Source organism: Camelus bactrianus, chromosome 29 (genome assembly GCF_048773025.1).
Source record: "Camelus bactrianus isolate YW-2024 breed Bactrian camel chromosome 29, ASM4877302v1, whole genome shotgun sequence".
In the NCBI taxonomy this organism is placed as follows: Eukaryota; Metazoa; Chordata; class Mammalia; order Artiodactyla; family Camelidae; genus Camelus; species Camelus bactrianus.
Window position 1 is genome coordinate 4,752,528 of NC_133567.1, and position 21,424 is coordinate 4,773,951.

Below are 21,424 nucleotides of genomic sequence, written 5' to 3' on the forward strand. Positions count from 1 at the left end.
CACATACCCGAGTTCCAGAAACCTGAGAGTGGAAATACATTTCATATTGTTTCAATGTGTTTGCTCATCTAAGATTTCCTCCTTAAGGAATTAAATGAAAAATGTTTTTGCAGCCTCAGCTGTTGGAAGAGGAGTAAGCCAGTGATGATTCTGTCCAAAGCAGGTGGTTTCACTGTTTAGGATGTGCAAACGAGAGCCTTGGAGGAGAAGAGACTTGCGAGGATGGTGTGCAGTTGGGGTCATGGGTTTATTGTATCTGTATACAAGTAAGCATTTATTGGTGTTTTGTCAAAAATAAAGGACAAAGTCATAACAAAAACTATTTTAGCATAAAAACAAGACGCTGCAATAGACCAGTACTGAGCTTAACGCCTCTCGAAAGAACGCAGGACCTGAAATGACAGCTTTCAGGTTGGATAGTTAATTATCCAGACACTAAAGTAAGCCACACAGGACAAGAAACGCGACACACGAAGCAGTCTCTCACTGGGGGATGGAGGGAGGCTTGTGGGGGCCTGGGGCCACTGATGGGAAAGGGTATTAAAATCTCATAAACCCTCCATATCTTTTCTCCATTTCGGGAGCTTCCTTTGAGTAACCTTCGCCTTCGTCGTCGGAGGTCAGAGAACCCGCAAAGCGCTTCAGGAAGCCCCCGTACCGCTTCTGGTAGTCCATCCACCACTCGGGGCGCCCCACTCTTCTCATGAAGCCCCCGTATCGCTTCTGCAGCTCTTTGGCTTCCTCTTCCAGTTGGGGGCTTCTCTTCAAGCCTCGCATGAAGCCCCCGTATCTCTTGCTCACGTCCTCGTCATCGCTGCCCTGCTGGTGGGGACCCCCCTCTCGGTGGTCCCCCGCTCCCAGCAGCTCTTCCAGCAGGTCTGGGGACTCGCCCAGGGCGGCGTCTTCCTCCGCATCCTTCTTCATGAAGCCCCCGTATCTCTTGCCAAGGATTTCCCCTTCGGTGGCCTCTGCCTCCGGCTCCGCAGGGTACAGCTCATCCGTTTTCTTCATGAAGCCCCCGTACCTCTTCATGAAGCCCCCATACTTCTTGGCTAGCAAATGGCTGTCCTCGGGTCGGCCGCTTTCTCGGAGGGCGCTGGTGCCATCTGCAGGGAGCTCCAGCTGGGACAGCTGCAGGAGCTCCTTGCAGGTTTCCCAGGTCTTGAGAGACGGCAGCTTTCCCTCACATTCCAGGGTGCAAGCCTGGGGAAAGAATTCAACTTAATGACAAAATGAGGCTTTTTTGATTTCATGAAGTGAACACATTTTTATAGACCACGATATGCTTGCTTGTGGAAACGCCCACGTAATAAACTCATGTTTCTTATTACAACTTTTTGTCATACTGAACAGGCAAATCAGAGGAAAGGCAAAAGGGGAGATCGTGGAGAATTAATAGAATCAAATTAGAATTTTTCTTTGAATTTTAACAGATTGAATATATGGTGCCATTTCAATATTGTAAAGATTTTTTTCCCAGCCAATTTTAACCTAGATTGGCAGCTTGCACAATCTAATTTCACAGGATAGTTTCCCACGGTTGACTTCATTTTTGTCTGAGATTTTTCTAACCAAAATTTTACCTAATTAGGAACATTATTCCTCAATTACCGTTACTGTCTTTTCTTACCAGTAAAATCAGTGTTAATAATATAAGGTTTGTTTACTTTCTTGTGTTAATATTTTACTTGGAATGGTAGCTAATATTCCTGCAAACCCTTTCACCCTTCTAAGAAAGACAACAGTTTAAAAATAAATTTGAAAAGCAAGGCAGTCTAAAAACTCAATTTAAATGCTGCAAGTTATTTGGATTATGACATACTGACTTGCTGAAAGCAGAGTTGTTTTACTTCCCCTGCTCCCTTATTTGATTAAGACAGGTTTAATTATTTTGAGTCAAATGTTTATAGTGATGGAGTCTGATATAAAATAATACATATGTAGATGTTCAATTAATTCAAGTTTATTTTCTTAATATTTAGCCAGAAAAAGCCTTTTCCAATGGAAATCATGTTATTTGACAAAATAAGAATGATCAGGTTATAGTTATTTCCTTTTTATTAAATAATTAAATTCTAATTATTGTAAGATTTAGGCTATATATTCTAATAATTTAAGATTCTCTTCTATTCAACAGATCACTCAGATATGATAAACTGAGTACTAATGTTCTAGAACATTTGTAAAGATCCAATTGATATTTCTTAGCAATTATATGGCCTCCTGAAGTCTACTTATGGAAAACAGTTACTAACCCTTGATTTGGACATAAAAACCAGGCCCTTCTTGAGATTTAAAGATATATTGATATATTACTTAATATGAAATATACACATATTATTTTCACAATAAAAGGAATCATCTTATTAGTGTAACATGATTCTTCAGGGTATATATTTAACCAGCTTTTAATGATTGCTTAAGCTTTGTGTCTAAGAAAATTAAATATACGCACATATAAAAATCTTAAGACCTAATTAAAATCATTCTGTTTTCTTGATATCTGATTAAGAAATCAAAACATCATTAAGAATTTAAAATGTACAGGTGTCAATATTATTTCCACCCTAAAATGACATTTGAATGATCTATTTGTCAAAAATTAATGTTGAATATTTTTTATACTATAACCAAAAGGCTTTTTAAATGTTGGGATTCCTTCAAAAATAAATAATGGCAAAAAATCCGAATAACACAGTCATGTTACAGAAATGGTGTTACTTTATATTTATATGCTCCTGTAGCCACTTATGAATTTTTGTAGTATTTATCACGTCTGTATTAGTTGGTAAAATCAGTCATGGCATGCCTGCTCATCTTTGCATCCACCACAGAAGGAAGCGTAAGTGTCTTTCACATGATAGAAGCTCAATAAATATTTGTTACATTGATTTTACTGCATAGTTCTGGCTAGGCCACCTCATTTCTCATGTGTCTTTTCCATCCAATGGAAAATTCCAGAGCTGGTGTTAACTCTAACAGTATAGTCATTAACAAGCCTTTTGTCACAAAGAAAGTAACGACCCTAAATGTAAGCCCCAATAGAAAACCAACCAGTTAAACAAAAATCAAATCGGAAAGAAAAAGATGGATGAAGGGGACTGTCATTCCTATTTAAGATGCAACATTTTTTTCCCCTCAGTTTAAATATAAAGCCCTACTACATTTCTTGTCAGATGAAGTGGATCAGGTAACCCAAATGGAACAAACATTTAACCTGAAACATATGCTGTGGGTTTTGTGGAATCCTTTCCTTAATTTTTGTCCCTGTTTTATGCATCTACATAACAAGATTGCTTCAGAGGCTCTAGTGAGGAGTTTAACTCTTTGGATTAATACATTATTCTGTCAAACTTTTAAAGTCATCACAGGAATTCAACAAATTGAGAAGATGGTGCAAAGGAATCATTGGGGGATTTAGTTAAAATGAAGCTTCCTGGGTCCCAGATTTCAGAGATTCTGACTCAGTAGAGCGACAGGAATGATTCAGGAGCACATGGGCTAGAATGATTAGAATGACAGTTCTCTTGACTTTAGAAGCCCTCCCCCGCCCCCCCCCCAGACCCAGTGTAATTTATTTTTGCATTGTTGCCACTTCTTTGAACTTGGCCACCTCTCCTGTGCCTTTTTCATAGCCAAATTAAACTATTGTCTTAGTAGGTATTACAAAAGTACATTTTAGACAAGACAGAGGTTGAATTCCAGGGTCATTTGCCTGTAAAAAGAAGTCGCTTAATCTCTCTTCTCTCTGCTCTCCCTTCATCCATCTTCCCCATCCCATTTCTCTCTCCTACCCACAGGTGAGGGTCAGGACTGAGGGTCCTGAGGTTAAAAGGGCTAGAGAAATGAAATCTGAAGGAAAACGATGAAATATAATTAATTTAAAAAGTCAACATAATTTACGGAAAGGATGGGAAGATGGTTGTGTGTGGAAGGGGCCCTTGGTGGGCTATGTGAGTAGGTGGGGTGACTGAGCATCTTCCTTGGGACGCGAAAGGCGACAGCCTAGTGCTCTCCGAGGTGCTGAACAGAGCGCAGCTCTGGGCTCCCGCATCCCCGGGCTAAAACAAACTTTGTTTGCGTGGAGGCACCGCCGCCCTTAGTGGTCTCTAGATAGTCGCGGGTTCTGGAAGCTGAGAGCTAGAGCGGGACCGTGGTCAGCGTTCAGGGAACAATTGGGACACCTGGGTCACCAGGCGTCCGCGCCAAATGTGACCGCGAGACGCTTCGCGGGGTGGGCCCGGCTACCAGCTCCTCCACCGCGCGGAACACTCACCAGCGGGTTGAGGTCGGTAGGGCGCGCCAGGCGGTAGCTGCACGTCGCGCAGTCCTGGCTGCATTCTGCCCGCACGGTCGCCACAAGCCCAGGGCTGAGTGCCAGCAGCCAAGTGCAGAGTTTCAGGAACCGCGCCATGGACTGCGGGGAGAGGGCGCACGAGCTCCGAGCCTGCCCAGGCGCAGAGCCGGTCCCAGGGAGGAACTCCTCGCCGGGCAGACCCAACCGGGGGTTCGTCGAACCAGAGCTCGCCCGGACACTCTTTCCTGCACCACTGCCACCGGGGGACCGCTCAGATTGCCTCGCGGTTCCTGAGTTGTCACTGTCGCCCCGGAGCCAGGGGCGGCCCGGGGGAAGGATTCTGGAGGGGACTACGAAAACCAAATTCGAAAGCGCGGGAGCCCCGGGAAGCGCGACACCGACCCAGGTCACTAAGAGGGAGAGGGAGAAAGTTGAGGAACCCCATGCAGAGAAACGTGGAATAAAACGCAGCTGGCGGTCGGCCCCAAACCCCACGCAGCAAAGCGAGCCTTGGCCAAGTTCACTCACGTTGCGGCTGCTCGGAGCGCGCAGGCTGGTCGGAGAAACCGGGTCCCGGGCCGACTCTGGGAGGGAGAGGAGACCAAGGTGTGAGGCGGGCGCGCGGCGCGGCAGCGGCGGCCGGGGCGCGGGCCGCACTGGCCTCACCGTCGCGGTCCTCGGCGTCGCCGCGGCTGCAGCGCAGAGTCCGGGCGCCTGCCTCGCCTGCCTCCCTCGCCGTCCGGGCTGCGGCGGCCGGAGCCTCTTTATAATTCGCCCCCGAGCGCAGGAGGCGGGCGCGCCCCAATCGCCGGCGGGCTGCGGCTGACGCAGGCCCTACGCCGGCCCCGCGCCACCCCCGCCGGAAGGGGGGGGGTCCCAGCCCCGGCGGAGGGACGCGCGTGGCGGCCTACCCCTCGACGAGGTGACACGGTGAAGCAGTTAGGAAAGTTGGGGAGAGAGTGGGCCGAGATCAAGTTACCCCGCCCTAAGGCACTGCAATAGCCCTCCCGGGGTGCGGACTCGGGTCCAGGGCCCAGGTGGGCGTGTTCGCTGGCAGACACCTGACTTCGATTGCGCGGGAGACCCTCGCGGCAGGGAACTCGCCTCCCCCCGCCTCCTCCTGGAGCGCCCCCGCGCTCCGGGTGGGCACCAGGCGCTGCCGTCCCCAATGTCGTCACTCGTCCGCCCGCCAGTCCCCGCACTAGACTTCCTTACTGACAGCGTCAAACGCTTAGTAGGCGCTCAGTTAATGGTTAAAGGAATAAATGATTGAAACTTGCCGGGAATCTTAAAATATAAGGACGGAGCTTTCCTTTTCGCGTTAGTGAGACCCCTCGCCAAGCGCGCACGCGGTAAAGCCCATGCTTCTGGAACAGCGTTCCCCGGGCACCGCTCGCCGTGCGGCCATCTCTGGGAAGGGGGGGGGACACGCCTTCACCCAGTTCCCTAAGCAGGCTTCCAAGATGGGGACCCGTTGCCTTGGGTTTTCGACAAGTGGGAGGGGATGCGGGCCGGGGGCGACGTCTGCGCGCCAGGACTATGGTGGCGCGGGAGCCATGTGTATCTGGGGCTCGGGGCGCGCACAGCGGTTTGGCAGGCAGAGGACAGAGCGCCCAAGGCGGAGGCTGGGGCTGTCGATTGAGACTCGCTTCTTAGCTTTGAAAAGGATTGCCAAGAAGCAAGCCATTTATCTTGTCTGAGGCCTCAGTTTCCCCGTTTGGAAAATAGGGAGGGACAGAAGTGATGAGGGACAGAGGTAAAGAGGGCAAATAGAGATGGAGACTATTCATAGGGTTCTGGAGACACGCAAATGAAATAATGGACCGAGGCATTCAGCCTTGTGCCTGGCACAGCTCAAGCCCTAAAAACCTGTTTCCAACCATGTCATCCATCTACCTTTCGGTTTGTCTGTCATTTACCTATTCTACGTTTATTGTTTATTTATCCATCCATGTATGTATCTATCTATTCTGACCCTAGAGGGAAACCACAAAGAGCTCCAGAGCCCAAACATAGAGAAAGGATCAGTGCTTTGCCAGCCACAAGCGCCTTCTGCAAAGGTTGCGCCAGGGCTTCGACCTTTGTCAGGGACCAGCTGCTGCGGTCTCCCACTTTGGTCGCTAGAGGGCAGCGCTCTCCTGCGTAGGTTTGGCGTCGGGCAGGGGTCCCAGCGTGCTAGCCGCGGACACTCACCCGAGTGGCCGCCACGCAGCACCTGCGCCCAGCCTACCTCCCAGGCAGGGGCAGCCCTGCAGAGGGGCCAGGAAGCGGAGCGCGGGGCTGCGGCGGCAGAACGCCCCACACAGCCCGGAGGAGCCAGCATGGACATCTTGCCAGAAAAGCAGGATGCTTCCCCTTCGATTTTAGGCTTTTCACACGGGAGGCCTGGCGGTGTGGTCTCCAGTTACTTTCTCCCTCCCAGCGGGGAAATTTCCCCACTGCTGTCCCGGCTTTGTAAAGGCAGCGACTACACTCCTGTACCCAGTACGAAAGGCGTGCAGGAGCGAAACCCACCTAAATTGAAAGAAAACTTGTGCCTGAGCGCTGGCACACTTGGGATCGCCCAGGTACGGACTTTAAACACATAACCGGGGGCAAGAGGCTGAGACACACGAGAGGCGTGTGTGAATGACCGCGCCACGTGGCGCTTCCTTGGGTTCACGGTGCTGGACACGGAAAGGCCTCTTGGAATCTTGGCAAGATTAAGGTTGAAAGGGGACTCGGGGAAATTTATTACAACTTTAATTCTATAAATTGGAGAAACCGAGGCCCAGAGCCTGTAAGTGATGTCCAAGTGACCCGCCCAGACAGGGGCAGAACCGGGCCCCCTCACCCCTCCCTGGCACCTCCCTCAGACCTGGTTTGTTTCTGTTGGAACAATTACTGCCTGCTCTGAGTCAGTTTCTCTTGGTGAATCTGCATCTTTCTCTGCATTTTTAAATATAAGGGGAGAGAGACCAGGAGAGGGCTGTCCCCTAGGGGTAGGGCGAGGGTACTCAGTGCCCCAGCACAAACCCAGATGCTTGGAATGTAGTCAGTGCTGAATGAATGTGTGTTGACAGAGTGGAGGGATGACCGGGGAGAGGTGGGTCTTTTTTGCATACCCCAACCAGTGAGGGTCACTTCTCTTCATCCCCCTCCCCCTGTCTACCCTGAGGCTAAAGGACATACATTTCTGTATTTATTTCTTTATATTTGAACTGTGGCAAGAAATTCATCTTTTCATGATCCTTTAAATATTTATCGAGGACTAATAGATTTTGCAGTTACCTTCTGGGAAAAAGCTGCTCTAGAAATCAGACTCACAAGAGAGAAGGAAGCCTTCTCTTAAAGCATTTAATCCAGAGAATTCTCGTTCCCAGGTTAGGATCAAGACCTCGCTGCCTTCTGATCCTAAGGTCCCAAATGTTAGACAACAGAGATTCATTCTTGAGAACAAGAAATGTGACTTCTAAAGCCCTGATGCTGAGTGGTGTCTTACCCAGCTCTTATGTGTTCTGAGTGCCTGCAGGAGGGGTTTTAAAAAGTCCTTTCAGTGTCCTCTCCCGCTGTTTCCAGGATGGAAGATGTCTAAATTGAAGGCTGTCTTTCAGGTGCCCATTCCTCCTTCCCTCCCTTTCCCGCCACCCAAACAGGCATCCTTTATTAAGGAAACGTGTTTCTCTGCTCCTCTCTCTATAAAATAGCAGCAGTGGGAAGAAGGCAGTTCTGCTCTCTGGGGATTGTGTAATGTTTCAGCATAAAAGCACCGTTTTCACATTTCAGATGTTTGGAGTCACACCAGAGGCAGGGCACACTCGCCCGTTCTGTTAAAACATAAAGTGCCGGCTTTGCAGGATAGGATTCTGTGATCTGGGCATGTGACCGTGAAGACCACTGTTAAGGCTCTGAAATGACACCGGAGCAGAGAGGCTGGAAGGAGAGCTGATAGGAAGGAGATGCTTTATGCTGTAATCAATCTCCATTCTAAGGAGGGTGAATGCTGGCACATTCTCACTCTCAAACACACAGGAAGCAAAATAAACCCCATGGAAGAAAAAGGAACCTGGTACAAAGTTGCCTAAAACTGAGTTTAAATAATAGAAAGTATGTATGTTTATTTATTTATTTAATTTTAAAACACGTTTATTGTGGTATAATTCCAGTACAGTAAACCACACATATTTCAAATGTACAATTTGATGAATTTTGATAGATGTACACACCCATGAAACCACCACCACAATCAAGACAGCTAATATTTCCATCACCCCCCAAGAGATGCAAATTTCAAACTCCCAATTTATCCCTTCCCACCCTCTCTACCCCCTGGTAACCATAAGTTTGTTCTCTATGTCTGTGAGTCTGATGACATAAGACACATACGAATCAAAGAAAAGGGAGGGGAGGGGAGGGGAGGGGAGGGGAAGGGAGGGGAGGGGAAGGGAGGGGAAGGGAAGGGAAGGGAAAGATGTCAATGTGTCAGAGAGAAAGAGTGGAGGACCAAGAACAAAACAGCTGGGAAGGGAAACTAAAGGAAGCCCATGGAACATACTGTTTGTATCCTGTAATCTTAGAGACAATTGAAAAAAGGCACCTAAACTTGGCCTTCAACTCTCAGACAAGGAAACATAAATTTTAGCATTCAGCACAGGTAATTAGGCCATGAATAAAACAAGTCATATTAGGACTCATTAGATTCAAAGAAGATACAGCTGCGATTTCAACGGATACACAGATTATTAATCAGTTTGGCTTTTAAAATGACTTTTGAAATTGCCTTGAAGAAATTTACTGGCCACAGCCGAGAACCAGTCATGTTAAAAAATTGTATTGCCTCTTTGGACCTAAACCTTATTTAGGAACTCGACTTTGATTAGTTTTTCGTGGTTTCCAAAATCAAATTCTAGATCCCGCCTGCGGGAGCTGCAGAGCTTGCTTTCAGAGCTGAATTAATTGAAGGCATGAAAACATCTACCAGGGAAATGATTTCCACAACTGAGGCACTGCTAGGAGACATGTTCTAAACAGGTTTTGAGCAACGCCAAATCCCTGGAGTGAATGCAGTGGCTCCAGGTTACCAGCTTCTGGAGGGAACGCCTCTGCTAGGACCCACAACGCACGATTTATATATGACAGATACTCATTAAAACTGCTTTTGAAAAACGTGTTCCTCTTGTAGCTACATCCCCCATAGTTCATGTGCTCCTGGGATGAAGCCCAGAAGTCGAACTGTTATAAAATTATACAGAGAAAGATGTTTTTTTCCCACTCTGAAGCTGTTACCTGATAATGAATTTAGTAGAAGAGCAAAGCCAGGAAATTGATTGCCTAGAAACTAACAAGGCGCGTGATTCTGCGCAGGAAACAATTACTTTGCTGTTAAGAGTTTTGGATCAGAAAAATGCTCATTTTCACTTCTGTTTTGCTGTCATTTGAGTGTGTAAACTTGCAAAAGGCAATCTCTATACCTCATTTTTCTCATCTGTGCAATGGGGAAACTATAACCAACCACACTAGTTGGTTGCATGGATTAAATGAGAAATTAATATATATGCATGCAGAACACACAGGTGTTCAACCCTTTTTACTATGCTGTGTTACACTCGAACTTCTGAGGCAGAATAGCTTTTTTTCAGTTTCTGGATTGTCATGTTCTTGGCCTCTTATTTTTGGAGCTGTGATTTGGTTGCCTTAGTGGAGTGTTCAGATAATGAAAACAAATGAGTATTTTGATAATGGATGAAGGGAACAGGCTATTTATCTACCTGGATCCAGTGCTCCAAATTAAAAATCACAGTGATAGAGCAATTTATGGTAACTGCAGGGAGCAAGCTGCTTCATAAAACTGTAATAAGATATCCTAGAAAAGAGGACTTGGGGATGGCATGCCGAGTCTTACCAACTCTTATTTGATTTGGGGTAGATTATGTAGCATTAATCTTCAACACTTCTGTCGGTAGCAAAGCAAACTGGGTGAGGGGTAAGATGTAGAAGTGTTTGGATCAGGGCACTCAGAGGCTCCACAGGCGGGCAGGGTTCGAACAAGTGGAGGGGACAGAAGACTAAGCACACGGCAGTGAGACAGGAAGGAACCTGTGGATGAAGACAGCTGTCCGAGTGCAAGGCGGCATGAATGGGGGACTGATCTGATGTGGGGAGCCTCTGGTGGAGTGGGCTGGGGGGCAGTGGGAATAAAGCAGGAAGGAAGGGGGTTGTTAAGCCCTCTTGGAGGGGGTACTGGGGGGAAGCAGCTGGTCACTCAGGGCTGCATGGTGGAGAGAGCCCACCATTTTCTCTGCAAGGACCACCCCCACGGTGATCTCACTAAGAAGCAAGACGCCCCCAAGGAGATTTGCTCACAGGTGGGGTGAGAGCCTGTTCCTCGTGTATAATGCATTTGTGTTTTTAACTTCACACCCCCAAGAGCAGACGTGGGGTAAGAGAGAACGTGAGCCTGTCGGGATCATCTTAGCATACGCGCGGTCCATCATTCTCCCCAGAGGACGGCACACGCACTACATCAATTAATGGGCGTTTTCCAGGCAAGTCCTCCTTCATCTTCTTGCTATACATCCTCCAAATATCTTTGCTTCTTCCACTTCCATCGTCTCTGATTCTGCATGTGACGTCCTCCTTAGTCCTTAGGAAGCTCGCGTCAGTGACTACTTCTTTCTCTCTTATATTGGTAGTTTTTACCTCTCTGTTGCCTCTTAGTCCTCATATATTCTCGAATAAGTATAAAAACTTGCTTATTTTTCTCTTGTTTTTAAAAAGAGCTCTTTCTTAATTCTGTAATCATTCTTCTCCACGCTCAACTTGCATCCTAAGTGTGTCTCCGCAGTGAAGGCTGTTGAAGAATGGTCCTGCTCCTCTGTTGGCCCTTTCTTCATCTCCTGAGAATTCCTTATTCCACTGGACTGACCCGTGAAAGCATACCTGTTAAGGTCGATAATGACTTTTAGATGAAAACCCAAGAAATTCTTTTTAGTCCTTATATTCTTTGTCATATCTGCAGTATTGGACAACCACTGGCAATCCCTCTTTCTGGGACTTCTCCCTGAAACCTTTTCTCTTCCTTTTTTGTTGTGCCTTCTTGCTCTGCTTCCTGGACTTTTCTTTCTCCATCGGTCCCTTAAATGGTGATGTTCCCTATGTTTTCCTGTGCTCCTCTCATCTCAAGATATACATTCTGCTTGGGAAAGTTTACCCACTCCAGGACTTGACTCTCACCTGTGAGTCAATTTTTCCTGAGTCTCTGTCTCCAGTTCAGGCAGCGACTCTGTCTACGTGAGGATAACTCAAGGAGTCTGTGTTCCGGGCACCTCAAACGGATCACACGTTCAACTGCTTTGTTTGTCTCCTTCTTAAATCTGTCCTTGCTCGTATCTTCACTCTCAGTGAATGGCGGACAGCTGAAATAATTCTTTTTTATTTTAAATTTAGCCATTCTAATGGGTGTGTAGGGATATCTCATAATTTTAATTTGTATTTCTCTGATGATTATTAAATTCCTGTGCTTTTTGGTCTTTCATATCTTTTGTGATGTGTCAATTCATATATTATGCCCATATTTATTGGGTGGTTTATCTTTTTGTGATTGAGTTGTCAGAGTTCTTTATATATTCTGGCTATAGTTTCCCCTTGTCATAAATACTAACCATTAATATTTTCTCCCAGTGTCAGGCTTACCTTTTTGTTTTCTTAATCATGTCTTTTGAAGAGCCAAATATGTGTATCTTGTTTAAGAAATTTTTGCCTACCTGAAGGTTGTGAAGATATTTTCCTGTTTTCTTCTACCAGTTTAATAGTTTTGGTTGCTATGTTTAGGTCTTTGATACATCAAGTTAATATTTATGTCTGTGATAAAAGTTAACTTTTTTTTTCAGAATAAATATTTAGTGTCCCAGCCCTATTTATTGAAAAGACTATTCTTTTCCTATTGAATTAGTTCAGTAACTTGGTCAAAAATCAACTGACTATATAATTTTGGATCAATTTCTGAATTCTCTGTTCAATTCTTTGTTCACTGATCAATATGTTTATCTTTATGCTAACATTTCACACTGTCTTGGTTATTGTAGCTTTGTGTTAATTCTTGAAGTCAAACAGTGAATTCTCCAACTTTCTTCATCTTTTTTTGTAATTGTTTTAGCCATTACAGGGATTCTTTACATTTCCACATACATTTTAGAATCAGCTCATCAATTTCTACAGAGCAGCTTGCTGGGATTTTGACTGTACTGAGTTAAATCTGTGGATCAGCTTTGGGAGAGTTGACAGCTTAACAACTGTGTCTTCCAATCCATGAGTATGGTATATCCCTTCATTTATTCAGGTCTTCTTTAACTTCTGTCAGTAGTCTTTTAATAGTTTTAAGTGTATAGACATTGCATACATTTTGTAAAGTTTATTTCTAAGCATTTCATAAATTATGATCTCTTTCAAATGGTGTTATCTTGAAGTTTATTTTCCAAATGTTTGTTACTACTTCTGAAATTTTTTTATAAAGAGAGGCAAACTCTTATAGGTCCTAACTTAATGTTATTCAACCTTAGGTTACAATTGATGGTGCACTTCACTCCTGGCCTGTCGGTAGCTCCCCAGAGGTTTTTTTGTTTTTGTTTTTGTTTTTTTTTAGGTCCCCATGTGCAGGCTCAGGGCCTTGTATTAAATAGGCCTGAATAAAAGGTTTTTGAATGAAAGTATCACTTCCAGGATCGAGTTCATTTTGGCTTCGTTTTCAAAAGACCGTTAAAAAGCACTCAGAATTTAAAACCCTGGGGATTCTCATAGCTTGTGCTATCTCTGAAAAGCAGAATGAAGTGATTTGACAATTACTTGAGTGATTTGAAAAATGTGGACTTTTTCTTCACTTGATTGGCATCCTAGTTATTCATTGTTCATCTTAACAAGATAAGTGTCAAATCACATCCTCAATTATCTCAGGAGAGAAGTATTTTTAAAAAAGAGAGAAAAAGGAGAGGGAGTGGTTGGTTCTAAAGCAACAGTGCTGCACACAGACGTGGCGTGTGGGGAGCGGATGCTGCTCAGGGCCATTGCAGCGGTCACGGGTGACAGCATCGTCCGGGCTGCAAGGAGCCTTGGAGGCAGAAGGGAAGGGTTAGAGGGAGGTGTCCAGAAAGTGTATTCTAGAGAGAGGAGGATTTCTTCCCTGACTGAGCTGTAGTGCCATCTATTTCGGAGGCTCAAAACTGGAAAACTGGCTACGTCCAGGCACCCCCTCACCCACATTTTATTTGGTTGATATGATGTTTCTAAGTTTTTTTTTAAATCCATATTTTAAAATAAAAATGAATGACTAATTAAAAACTAATTTTCCTGATTTAAAATTCAGACTTTTTGTAGGAAAACCAAGATTTTGGGGTGGTCTTGAAAACAAAAAGACATAGAAGGCCTTGGCCTTGGTTCTATTATGACAGTGACTGTTTGGAACGAGAAGTTGCGGCTCCCTTTATGCAGCCTCTCCACCTCCTCTTCGTCTCCGCCATCCCCACCCCGGACTCTTCTTACTAGTATATCTTAACCTGCTTGGCCCCTAGGGGCACGTGACTTTTGCAAGCTCTGACACCTGGGAATTCAAATCAGAAATGTACTTGTTATCTGTGACCCTTCCATCTTCCTGAATCTCTTGCTCCCATTTATCACCAGGCCCCCGTGTTTCCACCTTTCTAACGTCTCCTGAGTCTGTCGCCTCCTCTCTCTCCCTGTCCTCACCACCTTTATCCAGGCCCTTCTGCATCTCGGATGGATAACTGCCACAGACTCACCGTGGTCCATGTGGTGGTAACCTTCGTGGGAAGAAATGGGGAGGAAGAGGTCTTTCTGTCCCAAAGGCAACAGCAACACTTCCAGAGCAACGTGGGGCAGGGGGCCACTTTCCCCGGGCAGCACTCTTCCGTCCCTGGGATTGGGATGCAGCCCTGGGAAGTGGATCATTGCGGGAAGGAGGAGAAAACAAAAATCCTAAGAGAGGCTTGCACTTTATTTCTATCCTCTTGCTGGGTTTCAATCCTGAATTAATCTTTCACTAGGTTTATTACCATAAGTCTGCATGCAATTTACCATAAAATGGTTTATAATTAAGATAGTATAACTTTTCAAATCTTTTAAGTCAATGTATTTGAGAGACCTTTCAGTCTGAGACCTCTAACTATCCCCTACTTAGTCAAAAGCACCCACGTTCGGAGTGTCTTCATTTGCAACACCAGTGATAATTGTCTGTACAATTTCTGAGCCAAGGTGGCCTACAAATGAAGCAAATAGGGCTCAAATATATTAAAAAATATTTTAAAAGAGAGTTTGGCTTGTGAGAAGTAAAACCTTGGCTATTAGATGCTACGTGATTACAAACCTCAACTCAAGAATTAAAACCTCCCTCAGGCAAGGCTTCACGTGCTTGTCAACGTGGAAACAAATTTAGAAGCTGAGAGCATAAAGGTGGCTTGCCTGCATGTGTGCGTGTGTGTGTGTGTGTGTGTGTGTGTGGTGGGAGTGCAGGATAAGCCTCTTTGTGTGCCACTTACTTAGTTAATGCAAGAAAAGTACGAGGAAATGTCTCTGTGCCCTTTCTTATCCTGAATATCTATAGTTGAAATATCTGAACTGAATGTGCGTTCATACAAGCATAGCTTATAGCAGTGGCTTTCTCACAGGAGGGTGTTAACCTCAGCTGGGACACCTGTTGAATAAATGTGCAGCTTCCTGGGACCACGTCCGGATAGTCTGATGGTGGAGATCCAGGGTGTGCACCATAGTGAAGTCCCCAGCTGGTTCTTCTGCGGTTGGACCATCAGATCATACTTAGAGAAATGGTGTCCACAGGGAAAGTGCGCACGTGGGTGTGGCCTGAGCTAATGCTCGAGCCTCTGGCCGTAGAGCATGTGGCTGCATCAGTTGCTCTGAGTGACACCGTGAAAGTCACACACGCAGACACACACACACCCCACACGTATACACACACACATACACCCCCAACACTTACACACCAAGATTCACCTCACACATATGTGCATTCTGCTTTTTCATTTAAAATGCAAGGACGACCCTACCCACTATCGGGTGGTGTGTTACAGAACGAAGATCTTTTCTCTGTCTCTTGAAACCCTTCGAAAGAAAGCGTAAGAGACAAGGAGCCGGCCTCTGCCTCCCTCCAGGACTGCTCCTTGCCAAAGGACATACTCTATTGCTATTAAAATGAAAAGAAAAGGCAGATTCTAAACCTCCGCTTAAAACATTTCTTTCAAAAAAGTGCCTCACAAATGCACAATCTTATTTCATATTTACTATGTTTGGGTGCAGAAACAGTGATACTGTGTGGTGGGCGAATACAGGGAAACAGGGCGAAACCATGGGACCAGCAGGTGGGAGGGATGGTGGTCCTGAGCACGAAGCTGGGGCTTTGGGTTGGAACCATCTGAATTCTAGTCTCGACTCTGCTCCTTGTGACCTTGACTGAGCTCACGACCTCTCCAAGGCCCTTCCGCAAAGGGGCATGATTGTAGTGCCTCGTTCATAGGGCTGGTGTGTAGAGTAAAACAAAATGTGCTTACAGTGGGGCGGGAACACAGGTAAGAGTCAACACGTGTGTTCACTTCCAAGCGGAGCGATGTCTGAACTTGCTGGAGCCCCCCAGGCTTTCTCTGCACCCCTCGAACCTCTCAGGCTTCGGTGCCAACCCTTTCCTGGATAAGGATAAGGCAGAAAGAATAGAGGAGGAGGGAGCAGCGTCATGAGGTGGGGACACTGGGTCATTTGATGTGACCTCACCCTCCGCCTTCCCATTGTATCACTTGCTGATGGATCCCAACAGTCCTGTCCTGATTGGATGAACCAGGGGGCCGGTGTTATTCTCTATCATCTTCAAAGGTACAAACTGATCAGATTTACGACTGCTGCTGCTTTTCATCAACATCGATCTCGGCAGCAGTGAACATTAATTTCAGATGGCTCAGTATTCGGAGCAGCTTTGAACATGACTTCTTTTCTTTTCCTGAATTCAGGAGCCATAAAAACTGACCAGGAGGGAGCCTCAGACCTAGATCTTTATAGTAGATGTTGCAAAATAGTGACCAGCATTTGGAACTTGGCCCTACAGATGTGTTTTGTTTGGCTTGTACTGTTTTAAGTTTTAAAATTTCGAATCAGTGTCCAGCATTCAAGGATAAGAAAGCTTACATAAAAATACGAGTTGCCAGCCTGTTTTGGAAATCAGACCTGGTTCTCACCCAGGCTTTTGCCCACACTGGGACCTGCAGGTTGGGCTGAGATGAGGTTGTGCTTGGAGGGAGGTGGGTCCCTCAGGTGCACATTCGAATCTCTCTGGAGTGTGATTTCTATTGCTGGCTCTGCAAGCTTTACTAAGTTTCTCATTTCAAAGGACTTACTCACGTTGGCCTCAGGCTCCTCACCTGTAAGGTGAGCGAGGATACGTCTGGCTCTCAGAATCCTCCGTCTAGCTGTGAACGCTGCACGTGCGATGGGCAGGGATTTCTGCGGAGCCCTCCTTTTCTTCCCTCTTCCCTGCCTGTGTCTGTAGAGGCAGGGCTCCCAGCAAAGCTTCTCTTGTTGACCAAACCCGCGTCCAGCTCCTTGGCCTCGTCTTCTCCAGTGGGCTTCAAACTCGGCTGAGCAAACACTAACCGCGTTTCTAACAGCGCAAGACCTCCTCCCAAGGGTGATCCTAGCTCCCCTTAAAGTGCCTGCTTGAGAAAAGTCCGCGTTGCAGAAAGGATTTCCTGTTTGTTCCAGCCAATGCCTGAAGGTAGAGGCCCCGCCTCCCCACCGAATCCTCCACTTCACGCTTCCTGCATGGTATTTGGGTCACACTATCTGCTACTTAATTCCACTTTTTGTGCCTGGGAGCGTGTGGGCTCTAAGCAAGCATTTGTTGAGTGAATAGATGAATTGGTAGCAAGCTTGGCATTCAGACTTACAGGGAATGAGAGGCTGCCGTCCTAAAGATTAGATTTTCCTCCACGCGTCAAAAAAAAAGCCATCATCTTATGCCAGGTACTTGAGGACACGTAATTAGCAAGCCCAGATGAGGTTGCTTCTTATAAGATGAGCTGCCAAAATGAGTGAGAAAATGCAGTTTCCACTGGGTCTCTCTCTCTCTTAAGTGATGCTTGGAGTAAACTCTGTTTTTAATAGTTTGTGTTTGGTGCAAATAAAAAATATAAAATACGTAAGCAGCAATCAAAATACAGCTCTGGTGGGAAAGTGACTTGAATTTTTAAATATGATAGCTTGTTTCTCTATGAAATGAAAGGTGATTCAGAAGGTTTAGAAACAAGATATAAACCTGGCCTTCAAACACCAGCTCGTGGACCGCTTGTGGGTTTAAATGCTTCTTGCATTCACTCATACTCAGTGCCTCATGTAAATAACACCTGTAGGAAAACAGAGACGAAAAGACAAACACACAAACACCCACTACCTAGGTGTGATGGCTATAAAAAAAGCCTCCGCATCTTCTCCCACCTGAAGGCGATGAATGGCTCAGAGGTAAGCATGGCTCTCCTGCTCTTCCTTCTCCCGCTGTTGCCCTGTCTCTGCCCTCAGCGTGAGCCGCTTGTGTGTGGGCATTTTCCTCCATATTTTATCATGTGGGGCTCATAAAACACGTGGGATCATGTCGGATGTCTTTAAAACCACATTTAAAGGTGTCATACTTCCTGGAGACTTCTGACAGGAATCATATTTTTGAGACCTACGCACGGTAATACATGCATTTCCAGTTTAGTCATGTAAATGGCTTGACGGTATGATTAAATCGCAATGTTGGACTCATTGCCTTATTGTGAGAATCTAGATTATCTGCATTACAAACAGCGCTGCACTAACTACCCCTGAACGCATCTCGCTGCTCACATGTTCCAGAGCCTCTCGAGAAGTACACCCACCTTGGATTACCGGACGGTTAGAGCACGTGCCCTTTTAGCTAGCTACTTGCAAATCGTTCTGTGAAGCAGTTGTACCAATGTGTGTTCCCAACAGCAGTATTGAAATTCCAATTTTCTCCACATCTTCCCTAAGACTTGTCAGATATTAGAATTGTCACCAGTAATGATGAGTGTCAGATGGCACCTTGTCTCACTACACTGGCCTGACGCCGCATGAGATGAGCATTTTTCATGCGTTTACGGATTGTTTAGGCTTCCATTTCTCTGAACAACCTTTCATATTTTCTGGCCATTTTCTAATTTCTAATTCTAATTTCTTTATTTGTAGGAGTTTCTTATACATTCTTGATTTTAATCCTTTGTTGGTTAAATATGTTGCAAGTATTTTCTCTCTGTTTAGAAAGATTTTTATTCAATTAATTTTCATATTATGAGATTGTCAAATTAATTAATCTTTTCCTAATGGTTTGTGTGTGTGTGTGTGTGTGTGTGTTAAGAAATCTTGCCAACACCTCATACCCATTATAAAAAAAACAGAACATCTCAAGTGTTGATGAGGATGTGGAGAAAATGGAACTCTTGTGCACTGTTAGTGGGGGTGTAAAATGGTGTAGCCATTATGGAAAACAGTATGGAGATTCCTCAAAAAATTAAAAATACAGCCATCTATCCAGTAATTCCACTTCTGGGTATATTTCCAAAGTCAACAAAAGCAGAGTCTCAAAGAGATACTTGTGCACCCATGTTCATAGCATCTTATTCAAGAAGTGGAAGCAACCTAAGTGTCCATCGATGGATGAATAGATAAAGAAAATATGGCATACACATACATCACTCAGCATTTAAAAGAAAAGAAATCCTATCAATCACATGCTAGAACATGAATAAACCATGAAGGCTTTATGCTAAGGTAGACATGCCAGACACAAAACGACAGATACTGTATGATTTCATTTATATGAGGTGTCTAAAGTGGTCAGATTCCTAGAGGCAAAAAGTAGAATGGTGGGTCAAAGGCTGAGAGGAGGGGGAAGTGGGGAGTTACTATTTCAGGGGTATAGAGTTTTCAGTTTTGCAAGGTGAAAAAGTTCTGGAGATCTGTTGTACCACAGTGTGAATATACCTAACACTACAGAACTGAATACTTTAACATGGCGAAGATGGTAAATTTTATGTAATGTGTTTTTTTCCCCACAATTAAAAATTAAAAAAAAAACAAAAACAGAAATCTTCCCTAAATTGGAGATCATACAGACGTTAATCAATATAATTAGCAAATGGGCAAAAGAAATAGAGATTGCATTGAAGAAGATACACAGATGTTGAATGAGCACATGGAAAAATGTTCAAGATCATTAGCCATTAGTAAAATGAAAATTAAAACCACAACGAAATACAACCACACGTCTATTAGAATAGCTGCAATAAAAAACAGCGACAACACCAAATGCTGGGAAGAATGTAGAGAAATTCGCTCACTCATATTTTGCTGATGGGAATGGAAAAGGGTGCAACCAATCTGGAAAACAGTTCGGCAGAGAAAAAAATAACTAAACATGCAAATACCACATGACCTAACGTTCGTGCTTTTGGGCATCCATCCCAGAGAGAGAAAGGCTGCTGTTCACATAAAACCTGCGCAGGATCGCGAGAGCAGCTCTGCTCCTAGTGACTGGAAACAGCCCCCCCCCCCCCCCCGTATCCAGCAGGAGAGTGGTTACGCAAGCTTAATACATGTAGCCCACAGAATACTACTCAGCAGTAAAAGGGAACAGAGCATTGATGCATGCAACCGCCTGGATGACTTTCCCCTGGATGGATGCCAGGGGGAAAAAGCCACTCTGAAAAAGTTACATAATATATAATTTGTTTTATATTACATTCTTGAAATGACAAATTGTAGAACTGGGGAAGAGAGTAGTGGGTGACAGAGGGAAGAAGAAAGTGCAGGCAGGAAGGAAGAGGTTGTGTCTGTGAAGGAGCAGCGGGAGGGGTCCTTGTGCTTGTGGGAACGTTCTGTATGTCGGCTGTGCAAATGCCAGCATCCTGGCTGTCACGCTGTTCTCCAGTTTTGCCAGATATTACCACTGGGTGAAACTGGGTAAAGAGTACATGGGATCTGTCTGTACTGCTTCTGACAAATGTATGTATGTGTTCAGTTATCTGAAAATGAAACTTCTAATTAAAAAGCATATCTTTTTATGTATTTTCAAATTGAAGTTTACTTGATTTACAATATTGTGTTAGTGTCAGGTGTATGGCAAAGCGATTCAGTTTTATATTTTATATACACACATATAATTTTTCATATTATTTTCCATTATGGGTTATTACAAAATACTGGATATTATTCCCTGTGTTTCACAGTAACCCCTCATTGCTTATCTGTCTTATATGTAGTAGTAGGTACCTGCTAATCTCACACTCCTAATTTAGCTGCCCCCTTCCCCTTTGCTAACCGTAAGTTTGTTTTCTATGTGAGTCTGTTTGTTTTGTAAATAGATTTACTTGCATTACTTTTTACATTCCACATATAAGTGATATGTAATATTTGTATTTCTCTGTCTTCACTTCATATGAGAATCTCTGTGTCCACCCATGTTGCTGCAAATGTCATTATTTCATTCTTTTTTATGGCTGGGTAATATTTCAGTGTGTGTGTGTGTGTGTGTGTGTGTGTGTATCACATCTTTATCCAGCCATCTGTTGATGGACACTGGGATGGGTTCCACATCTTGGCTGTTGTAAATAGTGCTGCTGTGAACATTGGGGTGCAGGTGTCTTTGAATTAGAGTCTTCATCTTTCCTGGATACATGCCCAGAAGTAGGGCTGCTGGATCCTATGGTAGCTCTAGTTTTAGTTTTTTAAGGAACCTCCTTTAATCTAAATAACTGAGTTTTTTTGATATTATATTCTTTTCAATAACTGCTAATTTCTTTAAAAATTTTCCTTGAGGAAGTACATGAATAAGTTGGAAGACTCTTTTGCTTTCGTTGTATGCTGACATGATGAACCACTCCAAACGCGGTGTCTACTGGCAGTCTGTTAACTCCTACACGTCTAGGCAGGTGACACACTCGTGTCAGAGGTATTTGAGTGGAATCCGAGCGTAATACTTTATAAGAAGATAACAAGAATACTATGTTATTCTTAAGATAAGAGACCTCTCTAAATAATATATTAAGCTTTTCATCAGAGTTGAACACCAATCAAAGCAGGAAG

At 44.7% G+C, this 21,424-nt stretch overlaps 1 protein-coding gene across 1 annotated transcript; it reads right to left on the minus strand.

Moving 5' to 3' along the window:
• Positions 1-228: 228 nt before the first annotated feature.
• Positions 229-5,115, minus strand: PENK (proenkephalin). The gene is made up of 4 exons (XM_074354931.1): positions 4,964-5,115; positions 4,826-4,881; positions 4,277-4,417; positions 229-1,203 (listed from the first exon to the last, which is right to left on the minus strand). Exons 3-4 carry the CDS (start codon positions 4,412-4,414, stop codon positions 541-543), a joined length of 801 nt encoding a protein of 266 aa, XP_074211032.1. The 5' UTR covers positions 4,415-4,417; positions 4,826-4,881; positions 4,964-5,115; the 3' UTR covers positions 229-540.
• Positions 5,116-21,424: the final 16,309 nt, after the last annotated feature.

Excerpts from the sequence above, each read along its gene's own strand:
- PENK (XM_074354931.1), bottom strand. The coding sequence starts at position 4,414 with ATGGCGCGGTTCCTGAAACTCTGCACTTGGCTGCTGGCACTCAGCCCT. Across the intron at positions 1,204-4,276 it reads CTACCGACCTCAACCCGCTG|GCTTGCACCCTGGAATGTGA; the intron begins GTGAGTGTTCCG and ends TTCTTTCCCCAG.